The 13,906-nt window shown below is 41.8% G+C and overlaps 1 protein-coding gene across 1 annotated transcript in view; it reads left to right on the forward strand.

Moving 5' to 3' along the window:
- The window catches only part of gabbr2 (gamma-aminobutyric acid (GABA) B receptor, 2), a 171,516-nt gene that overhangs the window by 142,506 nt on the left and 15,104 nt on the right, over nt 1-13,906 (forward strand). The window contains exons 14-16 of the mRNA XM_054763557.1: nt 12,699-12,809; nt 12,886-13,110; nt 13,195-13,377. Coding sequence (XP_054619532.1) covers nt 12,699-12,809; nt 12,886-13,110; nt 13,195-13,377 — 519 coding nt within the window. The remainder of the gene's footprint in view (nt 1-12,698; nt 12,810-12,885; nt 13,111-13,194; nt 13,378-13,906) is intronic.

Raw genomic sequence — 13,906 nt, forward strand, 5'->3', positions numbered from 1 at the left:
CTATCCTTAACCCTTATCCCAGCAGTATCCAGGACTGTTCAACTCGGAAGCTAAGAACTTTTCAGTTAGCACACAAGCACTGTGTTTACACAAGTCAAAGATCCTCCATATGACAGGACCTCTTTGCTGTCGTTAGGAACATACAGCTGAAAAACATGAGTCAAAGAACCTCTATATAAGAGGAGTGAGTTGCTGTTTTTAAGGACCTACGGCAAAAACGCTAATCAAAGATCGTCTGTGACAGCGCCTGCCCTGGGACTTCCCTAACGAAGCCTTATCCCCCAAAACCTAATCCTAAAACCCAAACCAACGCTAACCTTTGACCAGTAAATAAAGTGTCATGTTTCTAGCCCCGCCTTTTAGGTACCCTTCCGCTGTGATTGGTACCCCAATGGAAAAGGATCAAAAAGCAGTTGCACAGTGCAGACCCAACTGAACTTTTCGCTGTGGAAAAGGCAGACCAAAATGTGTTCCAGCACCAAACTGGAAGACAGATGCTTTGCACAGATCGATCAACCTCTAGCTTGTAGCCATAATGGATCCTCCCCCTGCTACAAGTGTACAGCTAAAGGTGTTTGTAAAAGGTAAATACTGACTTTTACTCACTTCCTGTAAAGCCCGGCTAATTTCATTGGACTGTAATCAGCGTGCGTGAAAGCTTTATTGTTTCTCCTGGTATGCTCGCCAGTAGTCCAGCATAAGGTGTCGTGTTTGTCGGAGCTGAGCATTAGCTAGGTGCTGAGATGGCCTAGGGAGGTTTGTGCGTGTGTATGCATGTGTGTGTGTGTGTGTGCGTGTGTATGTGTGTGACTCACCCATGCAAGTGTGTGTCCTCCATGCAGAGGCTGTGAGGTGTTGGCAAGGCTGTCATATTCAGCCATCGGTGTTGGACTCGTTGTGTCAGCTCCCTCGGGCCGCCACTGATGCTCCTATCACCTAACTCCTCTCCTCCTCGGCCTTGGCGCGCCACTGTCTTTGTCACCGCTTGGCCCCCCGACATGTGCGCACAAGCTGGTGGGCGAATTTTGCAGCCATGTCCCTTTGTAAAAAAAAAAACAAAAAAAAAAACAATAGAGTCCAAGCTATAACACCTCACCCAGTCCCTAGGGGCAGCCGAGGCCGCTATATGCGAACATTATGGTGTGGTGCACGGCGGCTGGCTGGTGAGCACAGCCAATTAAGTGGCCGCCACACAGGGCAGACTCATGGCAACCAGGGGCCTCACAGGACTCAATTACCACCCTGTTTGTCGGCACCAACTAAGGGGGAATGACAGCAATGGAGGCGGTACTGGAGCACCTGAAATTCTTATGGGTAATCAAATATGCTGATGTCAGCACGTTGTATTATACACACAAATGCTGGGACAGAAAAGGATAGAAGCATACACTTGTCCTAAATGTGTGCAAAAGATGAGGAATCAAGATTTAGGACAAACTAAAATGATGAAATCATTGTGTGAATGCTTAAGACAGAAGCTGCTTTTTATGTAGTTCTACATTTTCCATGTGAAAATTCCCATAGGCATAAGTTCCCCGTTTCTCAATTGATTCATAACATTTTAACGCCATTCAGGGCATTCTTGAAATCTGGGCTACAAATTTTCCACATTCCAAAAATGTAGACTTTTCCCAAAATTCCTTCGTGCAAATTCCTTTAAATTTTGACAAATGCTGCATCTACATCCAACTCATTCAAACCAATTGCAAGGTCAAAACATTCAGCTCATTCAAGACATCCAGGCTATCTGTTTTTTATATTGCAAAAAATTCCAGGTTTTCCCAGAATTCCACATTTTGCGGCCAAAAAATGTCCATTCAAATGATTTCTTTTTCCCATGTTCTCTACTTAATACATTCCAACGTTAAAACATTCAGCACATTCAGGACATTCGGATTGTGTTTGATGTTGCAAAAATTCCAGGTTTTCCCAGAATTTCACATTTTAAGGGCCAAAAGATTCCATTAAAATGAACATTTCTGTTTAGTTCTAAATTTGTCAACAGATTACAGCATCAAAGCCTTCAGTTCATTCAGGAACTCTGATTTTTTTTTTTAAACACAGTCAAACCTGTCTTAGCGCCCACCTGTATGGAACAGCCACCTGCCTATAGCGGCCACTGAAAAATCCCCCGCCGAAAATTTGCGTGTTATAGACCCTGTGTATAGCGGTCGCCTGTCTAACGCGGCCAGGGTCCACCCATTTTGTCTCCCTTGGTCAATATCTGACCGCATATAGCGGCCAAAATGCCGACTCAAGCAGAAACTTCATGCACGAAAAAGTTTCGTTTTTAAGCAATGAAGCTGTCGTGTGGAGACTTTAATTACTGAGTCCTAGCTCAGTCACAATCATTCACAAGATCCACACAAACTGTCAGTTGTTCCACATAAAAAAAAGCCGTCTTCTTTGGAGCTTGTTGCAGACAGTGACACCGTTTTTTTTCCTGGTGTGAGACAATGTGCACTGGTCAATACTGTAATGCCGCTTGTTGTGGGGAAGGAGAGACTCACGTCGCCGATGCACTTTTGGTTTATTAACAGCGGTTTATTAACATAGCAGTGATTTACAACTTTTATCCGCAGTCCCACAGTGCCCTCTACTGGTCAACATGTAACAGTATAATTATATGTATCTGCAAACACAACAAGCTTCTAATCACAGACATGTTAATATGTGCGCGCACAAATTCAAAATGGCCGCCAACCTGTCTATAACGGCCACCTGCCTATAGTGGCCACTTTTGCCGTTTCCCTTTAGTGGCCGCTGTAGACAGGTTTGACTGTATTGTATTATTCTATTTATTTTAAGCATTCCAAAAATGTTCACCTATAATTCCGCAGTTTCTGTAACACAAATTCCCTGCGATCTTGAGCAGACTTTATCCACATTTCTCAACCAATTCAAACAATTTCAACCTCAAAACATTCAGCTCGTTTAGACTGTTATTGATCCTCCTAAAATTATTGTCATTCCCTGGAATTTCACATTTTCCAGCCCAAAATACCCACTGGATTAAATGAAGACTATTTCCCAGTGCCACATTTCTCAACTGATACAAACCATTCCAGCATCAAAACATTGAGCTCATTCAGGGCATTCTGGACTTACGAGCTAACAATTTCACACATTCCAAAAATTCCCACTTATTCCATAATTCTACATTTTCCATTACACAAATTCTCATTGATCTTATCCAGTCGTACTTCTTCCAGCATTTCTCAAACCATTTCACCGTCAGAACACCCAGCTCAGTCTGGCTATCTGTCCCAAAATTCCAGTTATTCCCAGGAATTCCACATTATATTGAATGGATAATATATTTCATTCAATATAAGTTCCACATTTCTCAAATGATTCACACCATTCCAGCATCAAAACCTTCAGCTCATTTCAAGCTAACAATTTTACATATTCCAAAAATTACCAATATTCCGCATTTTTCTTTATGCAAATAGTTTTTGATCTTGACAAATCTCACTTCCACATTTGTCACCTGATTTAAACCATTGCAACATCAAAATCATTTGGGACATTCAGGGGATACACTTTTGATGTCACAAAAAATTGTTGTTATTACCAGGAATTCCACATTTTCCTGCCCAAAATTCCCATTGGATTGAATGGAGACTATTTCCAAGTTCCACATTTCTCAACTAACTTTCTTCTTGACCAGTCTTCTCCACACTTCTCAACCGATTCAAACCAATTCAACGTCAAAACATTCAAATCATTCAGACTATCTGTTATTGATATTCCCCAAATTCCTGTTATTCTCGGGAATTTTCCAGCCCAAAATTCCCATTGGAGTGAATGAAGACTATTTCCCAGTTCCGCATTTCTCAACCGATACAAACCATTCCAGCATCCAAACGTTCAGCTCATTCCGCATATTCTTGACACACAAGCTAAAAATTTTACATGTTCCAAAAATTCCTGCTTATTTTGTATATTCCATATGTTCCGTACCACAAAAACCCTTTGTGTTACAGCATGAAAACATTCAGCTCATTCAGGACGTTTGAGCTACACATTCCAAAAATTCCCACTTCTGTATTTCTGCTCATTTCCGTAACTTTAATTCCCTTTGATCTTGACCGGTCTTACTTCTTCCGCATTTCTCAACCGATTCGAACCATTTTAACATCAAAACATCCAACTAATTCCAGCTATCTTTTTTTGACATTCCCCAAATTCCAGTTATTCCCAGTATTTTCACATTTTCTGCTGCAGAAATTCCCATTGGATTGAATGGAGAATATTTGCAAATTTCTCCACAGATTAAACATTCCAGCATCATTCTTGACATCCGAGTAAAAAATTATACACATTTTAAAAATTCCCACTTTTCCCATAATTCCACATGTTCCATAACATATATTGTTTTAACTTGACTTCCACACTTCTCATCAGATTTAAACCATTCCAACATCAAATGAATTGAACTCATTCAAAACATCCCAATTTAAAGTGTTCACATTCCAAAAATTACAAGAAAAGTCTTCCCACTTTTTCCCGCCATTTCTAAGGGTTCGGACAGCGCTTCTGCTGTAACACATTCACATGCAGTTTCTTCAGGAATGGAATTCTCTCTTTGATTACAAGGTTGCTGAAGTTGGATTTTCCCAACTGCACTGTAGTTTTCCACCACAGCAGAAATGGGTCTTTCATGGTCAAGGTTCCAATTGTGCGGAAATGCCGGTGCGTCCGTGTTATGAGTTCCACTGGAGCGTAATGTCTCCACAAGGCAGTGAATTCAATCATGGAAGGTAATGTTCACACACGCCCTGGTTGTGTGTTTTGACAACGTGCATTCAATTAATGCTTACACGCTGCATTGTTTCCCGGGGAGAATGTCACGTGTGACAATAGCGCAGCTTTCTTGCTGTCAGGAGGTGTAAATAGGCAAGGGGAGGGAAAGAATCCTGCAGCGGCACCACCACCAGGACGTGTGTGGCCTACATTTGTTTGAGAAGAGGTGAAGGGAAAATGAAAATGGTTAGCCTTAAGAAATTATGTATTTTATTGCCATAATCACCCGGCGAACAAAACCCAAGCCATAGTCGTTGCCGAGAGAATAAAAGAGGCAAAAGAAGGAGAGTGGAATGAATTAAATGTCATCAGTGGGGTCATCTTCTGCCATTCACAGAAAATGTTCATCAAAATCAGACGGCAGAGTTGTCGTTCCAAGGAAACACCTTGACCCATCGTCACCCATCCTTGAATATGTGTTTAGTTTTTTTGCCATCTGTTTGGAAGGTCGAGAACCAGGCAATAGCCTTAAGGGGGCAATAGCCTTAACCTCTAAACCCCAACGCTAACCAACCCTAAGGCTGGAGGCAGGAGTGTAGAGGGCACTTGAACGTTCATCTGTTTAATGTCTGTAAAACCCAACCAAACACTGACCCCCCTGAACCTGATCCAAAAACCCTAAACATGACCCTAACACCAACCCCTAACTAACCACAACCCTAAACCGTAAGCCTTTAAACACAATCCTTAAAAAAATTTGAACCCCAAAGCTAAACACCCTAATCATACGCTTGACCCTAATCCCTTACATTTACAGACCACAGCACTAACGTCCTAACCCTAACCTTTTAAACCTTACCCTAAAATCCTAACCATCCCTAATTCCAAACCTCTAAACCACATTTGTCTCCCCAAGCCTTTAAACTAGGGGTCTCAAACTCAATTTCACTGGGGACCACTGGAGGTAGAGTCTCGGTGAGGCTGGGCCGCATCAAGTATTGGGAGTAGGGCTGGGAATGTCAGGGTACCTCACGATACGATACAATTCACAATACATGGCTCACAATAACGCGAAAGGGCCACCCCTCCCCCGGTCCATGTGATGATAACACCACTGTCAGTTCAGTGTTGGTGTTTACTTGCCCATCTAGGTACCGGTATGTAAATAACACTGAGTTTGCCCGGATGTTGCGGGCTGCAGTTACACTGCTCTTTGATGTCCAGTCGCGGGCCGCAAGATACGATTTGGTGGGCCGCAAATGGCCCGCGGGCTGCGAGTTTGAGACCCCTGCTTTAAACCAACCCTGAAAAACGTGAACCCCAATGCTAAACACCCCAACCATACCATTGCCCCCAACCCTAGTCCCTAACACTTACAGTAGTGCCCTAAACCTTACCCTAAAATCCTAATCAACCCTAATGATAACCCCTAATCCAATTTTTCTCCCCAAACCTTTAAACCAACCCTAAAAAACATGAACACCAATGCTAAACACCCCAACCATATCATTCCCATTTACTCCAGACCCCAATCTCCAAAATTTACAGACCCTACCAGTTACCCTTACCTTAAATCCTAACCGACCCTAACTCCCTAAACCCATAAATTCCATCCTTATTCCCTCACCATTAAACTCAGCCCTAAAAAACACTAAACCCCAAAGCCAACCATCCCCAACCCTCACTGAATCCTAAAACCCCTACCCCAAACCCAACTCTTAAACAAATTGAACCCTAATTGTAGCCCCTAATTCTAATATTTAACCCCTAACCATGGATGCTGCGTCCCACCAAGCAAGGCAGGCAACTGCCTGGGGCCCCAGCCCAGTTGGGGCCCCCGGAGGCTGACAAATTTGAACTTCTGCAGTAGTGGCATGGTAGCGGTTCAAGGGGTCACCAGTGGATTTTCCCATAGGGCCCCAGCATAGTCCAGAAACATGGCAGGCCGCCACAGATAAATCAATGTATGGGAAACACGCAGAGACAATGTCATCTAAACCCAAAAGCAGAAAGTTTTCCGTATCTGCTGGAATTTAACACTCAACATCTCCCAACAGCAAAGTTCAGAACTCATTAGCAGTATTCCCACTTCAGTGGCATTTACCGCCTCACAAGAAATACGACCAAGCCCGCAAATACTCCACAAACTTCCACAGAAACAACCAAAAAAATGTCAGCGACCTGACAGCGGCCTCGGTGGCCTCTGGCGGTTAAGGCCAACGCGAGCGTGGCGGTGCGCAGATGGGAGCACGGCGCGATTGGAAAGCAGTGACAGGGAGTCGCCGCGCGCTAACGAACGGCGGCTATAAAAGCAGTCGGAGTCTGCGATAACAAAAGCCCGAGCTGGCAAGCAAGCAAGGAGCCGGCTGCCGTGGCGCATTTGCATATTCTAATGAGCCCGGTGTTCAGGGTTAGCCGCTTACGCTAATGACGCGTTTAGCGCCTAATAAATCAGTTAAGGCACTTCCCTGCTGGAGCCCTGGGAGATGCACTACCACTGTGTGTGTGTGTGTGTGTGTGTGTGTGTGTGTGCTGATATTTCTCATGATTTAGCCTTGTGTGTTTGTTGATGTGCCGTAAGGCTGCAATTTACTCGGAATGTTTAACTTTCTCTCTTTTCCCACGACTTACCAGCTTGAATGTTAGCTTTGGCACTTGTGTCATTTGTGTGTATCTTGCGGTCTGACACTCAATTGTCTTGCATCACACCAAAACATTTCCACCCTGATGACTCTCGATTTGGTTTCCTGACGCTCATTCTTGAATTGTAGCATTTCAAAAAAGATGCTCAAAGTATTTGTGTGTGAGAACGCTAAGAAAACGGGTAGCGCCAAATTTATCTGTGGTGGTCCAAATGTATGTGTGGCAGGCCACAAGTGTCTTTCAGCATTTGCAGCTTCAGTGGCTCTCGGACTGACGACTAAATTGTGGATATGAAGAGCTTGCTGGGGTTGATGGGGTTTTTTATTGCACAAATACGAGCTGCCAGGAAAGGCCCAAAAGTGTGATTGCGATGTAAAGCATTGAAAATTGGACAGGTATGCTGACTTAAAACCGCAACAGATGAGATTCTGAGCAAAAAAAAAAAAAAAAAAAAACACACCATCAGCCGCTTGTTTGTTATTTTGCTGTGTAAAAGCCGTCTCTGGCTGTTTAGCAGGACGCTGCCCTTTTGTCATAAGTAGAGAGGTTTAAAAAAAACAAAAAAAACAAGACGAAATGGTAGAAGATGTGGTGTGTAGAAGGTCGTCAGGCCACGCTCCTATTAGAGGGATTACTCCTCAAATGGGATTACGGCCTCGTGTGGAAGAAAAGGAGGGAGAAAAAGCAGGAGAAGATATTAAAATGCTCACATTTAAGCAAAGAGATGCTTTTATCATCATTAGTGGTAGAGGGGAGACCAAGGGAGGGGCGTCTTGAGAGGGATGGAGTCTGCACAAGTACCATCTAATGAAGATAAAAGATTGAAAGATTAGCGAGCACCGAGGGTGCCGTATTATAATATTTCATCCTCCTCACTAGTTTTATGTCTTACTTTCTTTTTACTTTCTTCTCTTAATAATAGCGAGCTTCTTTTCATGGAAAATGTATCAGTGAGAGAGTCCTCAGCAGCATAGTAGCGTACGCACACACTGCGAGTGGAGGCGAGAGGGGTGGGGTTGGTGGTGTCTTGCTGCCCTGCCATCATGGCCCCTCCATGGCATGTAGGTCAGCTTAGGCCTGGAGGGAGCCACAGCATCCTGACCCCATACACTTCTGCAGAGGGATCCTCATCCGCCCTCCCTCGCACATCCAGTCCTGATGGATCCATCAGTTATGCGGGGATATTTTCAGGATTTATTTGCATTGGTGGACATTGTTGTGTTTAATGTGCACGTAGCTCAGCCTCTTCTGTTTCTTCATACCTTTTAAACTTCCAGTGTGATTGATTTGATTCATTTAATGATTTCTGTATACTATGTTACATTTAATTTATTATTACTTTACATTTTATTTTATTTTATTGTGAAATTATTTCTTTACATTTTATTTTAGTTCATGTTTATTTCATTTCATTTGATTGTTTTATTATTCCTTTACTAGGAATTGTTATTTTGTTTTATTCCATTATTTCTGTGCAATTTCATTTTTCAGTTATTATTTAATTTTCACATTTAATTGAATTTATTTTTTAATAATTTAGTTACATTTTATTTTATTTTAGTTGATTTTATTTTATATTTTCAGTGTTTAAGTTTTCCTTTACTAAAAATTATTTTATTTTATTGTATTATTTCTCTACAATTGTTTTTTTAGTATTATTTTTTGACATTTTATTTTAGTTCATTTTATAATTTTTTAAAACTTATTTTAGTTCATTTTTATTTAATTGTATATTATTTTATTATTTGTATTATTACTTTACAATGTATTTTCTTTTATTTTCTTTTATGTTTTTAATCATTCCTTTACGATATTATATTTGATTAATTATTCCTTTACATTTTATTTTATCTTATTTTCACAGTTTTTTAATTGATTAAAGTGTGATTATTTTTAATACAGCTATTCTCTGTAACTACTCTTCTGTGGCGTTGTTCATTTCAGTCAATGTTGCCACCAGGACCATATCATATTTCAATATGATGTACTATATTTTCTAATATTTACACTATATTTCTTTGGAAGTGGATGAAACATGAGCTCTTGTTCGCTAGAAGACAATTAATTGTTTTAATGAAAGGCAAGCACCTCGAAAATGTTTTTAATTTTACCTCAAGAAATTGTGTCACGGCTAAAAATCGTAAACTTGCGGATGTGGCAATACGTGCCGCTGGATAGGGTGAGTTAATCGTTTGACAAATATTTAAGCCTTCATCGCTTCAAGTCATCGATCCTCATCTCGACTGCGTTCCACCTTCCAGCCATCTCCATCCCTCCATCCCTCCATCCCTCCTCCTCAGGCTCATCTACCTCCTCACTCACTCGCTCTCTTTTCTCCAAGCACTCCCGTCACTGGCCTAAAATGCTGTGAGAAATGACAGCGGACGGGCCGCCTGCCACCTAGCGCCCTGTTGCCTGGCAACCCCCCCAACCTCGCGCCGCACCACACCGCTCCCGCCTGCTTTGCCGAGATAGGGCCGTGCAGCTAATGAGCATTATAACTCATTTTGTCTTATCGTTTTTTTTCTCTCCTTCGCTGTTGTTGTTGGCGGCGATGCACAACGTGTCGCTCACATTGAACAAACCATTTGCTGCGTTATTGGACTAAACGCCTGCGCAGGCGCTGACGTTAGTGTGCATCATTTTACAGCTCAACATATAGACCACGGGTGTCCAAAGTCCGCCCCGCACTGAATATCGAGTCTGTTTGCCGCCGTCGCCAAAGTGCTCGATCCCCTCGTTTCATGAAGTGAAATGTTTGTGTACATTGTGTGTCTTGTTTGCTGCATTTTTCTACGAAAGATAACTAATTGTACATTCAAGCGTGAACCCGTGCAATTAAAAGTCGTTTTTTGCAGTTTTTTGAAGCATTCGATAGATCTCAAAGTGTATAAAAACGCTTCCCATGAATTATTAACACTTTTCTCTCAGAAGGGCTGCACACTTTTACGTTTACCTGCACGTCATCGACTGCTGGCCCACTTTGTTCTCTTTCTACCTCAGCGACGGCTTTTAGCAAAGTAGAAGCACTTTCCCCAAAATATTCCAAAGACACCTCCCTTAAAGCTGCTTTTGTCGAAGGTCTGTCAACTGTGTGCTTATGTTTTTACGTTAAATGTGTTTATTCATCTACGCTTCCTGGCTAATTCACCCTTGAAAATAAATAAAGTTACACGTTTTACCCAAAACGGTTCCTTTCACAACAGTCCAGTAAAACAGGATTGTGTAAGGAAAATCATCATAAAAACTGTTATCCCTTTATTGGAAGGTACATGCTAAGATTTATTTGGTTTTCAGTGGAAAAATCCATTTAAAAAATCAATAATAAAGGGGCCAAATCAGCCCTGAGGGTAAAAAGGTGGCGTAAACTGCACATGCAGATTTCCTCAACACCTTGCAATTGAAAGGATCATTGAATTGTAAAAATAATACTTAAAAAAAACAATTAAGGTCAAGTTTCATCTTTAACTAAACTTAAACTAAATAAAGTTTTATCCTCGGTCCCAAAATGGTCCCTTTCACAAAGTACAACAAAACGCCATATAAATATATAAATAAATTCACTCATAAAGTCTGTTTTGCCTTTATTTTGAAGGTAGAGGCTAAGATTTATGAGGTATTTGTGGGAAAAATCTATAAAACAAAATGAATAATATGTGGGAGTCAAAGGGACCAATTGGGCTGTGAAGGTAAAGAGTGGAGACGAGTGGGGACATACTATATGCAAATTTCCTAAACACCCTGCAACTATGGAATCACTGAATTGCAAAAATAGTGAAAATCTATTAAGGCCCAGTTCATCCTTAATTAACCATGGAAATAAATAAAATGACTATTATTTAAAATGACTATTATTACTATTACTATTATATAAATAAATGTACACATAAAACCTGTTTGCCCTTTATTTTGAAGGTAGAGACTAAGATTTATTTGGTATTCATGGGGAAAAAAAACATGTGGGAATCCAAGGGACCAAATTGTCCCTGAGGGTAAAGAGTGTAGGCAGCATCCTGTACATGCAAATGTCCTAAACACCTTGCAATTGAGGAGATCATGGAATTGCAAAAATAATTGTAAAAAAAAAACAATCAGAATTGATTTGTTTGAAAATTGATTGGTTTGGTGCCTGAGGTGCCTCGAGGTTTATGCACGTTGATTTGTGCACTTTCACACAATGTGGCGGACCGAATATGGCCCTCGGGCGTGATATCACGCAGTCCAAAAACGTGTTTGATATAGTTAGTTTACTTTGTTTATGTGTGCTATTTTTGCTCTTTTTGTTGCTTTATTTCAGGGGTGTCCAAACGTTTTCCAGCGAGGGCCACACACTGAAAAATGAAAGGATGCAAGGGCCACTTTGATATTTTTGTGAAGAAAAAAAATGTATCTTTGTGATATCAGAGAAAGAGCGTATCAACTTCGCTCTTTGCTCTTTTTTCCCATCTTTTCAAACGTTTCAAATATTTCAACTTTCTTCTCAAATAAACTTTGTACTTTTTTTCTCGTCACATGATGACTTTATTACCATAGTTTGACTTCATTCCCATAACATTGTAACTTTTTACCCAACCTAATTTTCCAAAAATGACAACTTTATTTCGCTTTGTTTATCAGAATATTCTGACTTTCAAAAAACAACATATTTTTTCTTTCATATTTAAACTCTGTGCTACTAGAATAACATTATTTTTCCTCATAATATTCCGAGTTTGTTCTCATGAAACTGAGACTTTTTTTCTGGTTAGAATATGATTTTTTTCCCATCATATTTTGACTTTATTCTCGTAATACTATAACTTTTTTCTGCTACCTAATGTCCCCCAAAATTACAACTTTATTCACGGTTTATCATAATACGATGACTTTAAAAAAAATAAAGTATTTTTTCTTTAATACAGAATTTCAACTTTATGCTACTAAAATGATGTTATTTTTGCTGGGTTTTTTTCGTTTTCTTGTTGGGGGCCAATAAAAAAAGAGCCATGGGCCACAAATGGCCCCCGGACACCACTGCTTTAAGATGCATATACTCCCACGGGTACACCTCCCCTATGTAAATAGAGCCAATGTGAGCAACGCGTCGAAGTAATGTTACTTTACAGGACAAAGCCGCTGTCAGAGGTGTTGGTTTGGTGAATATGGGTTGCCTGATTTAGCAAAGTCTGGTCAAAATATTAGAAACAGCTCAAATGAGGTCCCAATGACTGATATTAAATAAGCTTTTGGTGGAGGTGTACCTCATGACGTGGCCCGTGTACGATTCTCGTCATCTTACGCGGCGTCCGTCTGCTCTTTTCCACCAGGCGGACCCCCACGACCGAGACATCGCTATCCGTCCCTTCCTGGAGCACTGTGAGAACACCCACATGACCATCTGGCTGGGCATCGTCTATGCCTACAAGGGCCTGCTGATGGTGCGGGAACGCAACATTCCGTCACGTCCTCGCTTGGCGGGCGACACCTCACAGCCTGCGTTCTTGTCCCTCGCAGTTGTTCGGTTGTTTCCTGGCCTGGGAGACGCGCAACGTCAGCATCCCCGCCCTCAACGACAGCAAGTACATCGGCATGAGCGTCTACAACGTGGGCATCATGTGCATTATCGGCGCCGCCGTATCCTTCCTGACCCGGGACCAGCCCAACGTGCAGTTCTGCATCGTGGCGCTGGTCATCATCTTCTGCAGCACCATCACGCTCTGTCTGGTTTTCGTCCCCAAGGTGGGTGACATCCCCCCATCCCTCGCAGCTAAACGGTCAGTGTGTGTGTTTGTGTGTGTGACGCTGAATGAACGCCTCTTGCAGTTCATCACCATGAGGACCAACCCGGACGCCGCCACGCAGAACCGCAGGCTGAAATTCACCCAGAACCAGAAGAAGGAGGACTCCAAGACGTCCACCTCTGTCACCAGCGTCAACCAGGCCAACACCTCCAGACTGGACGGCCTTCAGACCGACAACCACCGCCTCCGCATGAGGATCACTGAGGTACCAAACCAGGAAGTCAGAAATGAAAATGTTTACGCCAATCAAAGATCTTCTCTTTGACAGGAGCACTCTGCTGTTTTTGAGGACCCACTCCAAAAACGCTAGTTAAAGATGCTTTATATGACAGGAGCATTCTGCTGTTTTTAGGAATCTGCTGCAAGGGCTACTTCAAAGATATTCTATGTGACAGGAGTGCTCTGCTGTTATTGAGCAGCTACTGCAAAAACACTAGTCAAAGATTCTCTATATGACAGCAGTGCCCTGCTGTTTTTGAGAACCCACTGCAAAAATGCTAATCAAAATGCCTTCATGTGACAGAAGCACTCTGCTCTAAAGACATTCGTCAAAGATGTTCTATATGATTGGAGTGCTTTGCTGTTTTTGAGGATGTACTGAGAAAATGCTAGTCAAAGATCCACTATGACAACAGTGTTCCGCTGTTTTTGATAAGCTACTGCAAAAAGCACGAGTAAAAGGTCCTCTATATGAGAGTGGCGGCTTTCTGTTTTTAAGACCAAGGGAAGGCCGA

This window comes from Dunckerocampus dactyliophorus, chromosome 20, assembly GCF_027744805.1.
Source record: "Dunckerocampus dactyliophorus isolate RoL2022-P2 chromosome 20, RoL_Ddac_1.1, whole genome shotgun sequence".
Lineage (NCBI taxonomy): Eukaryota > Metazoa > Chordata > Actinopteri > Syngnathiformes > Syngnathidae > Dunckerocampus > Dunckerocampus dactyliophorus.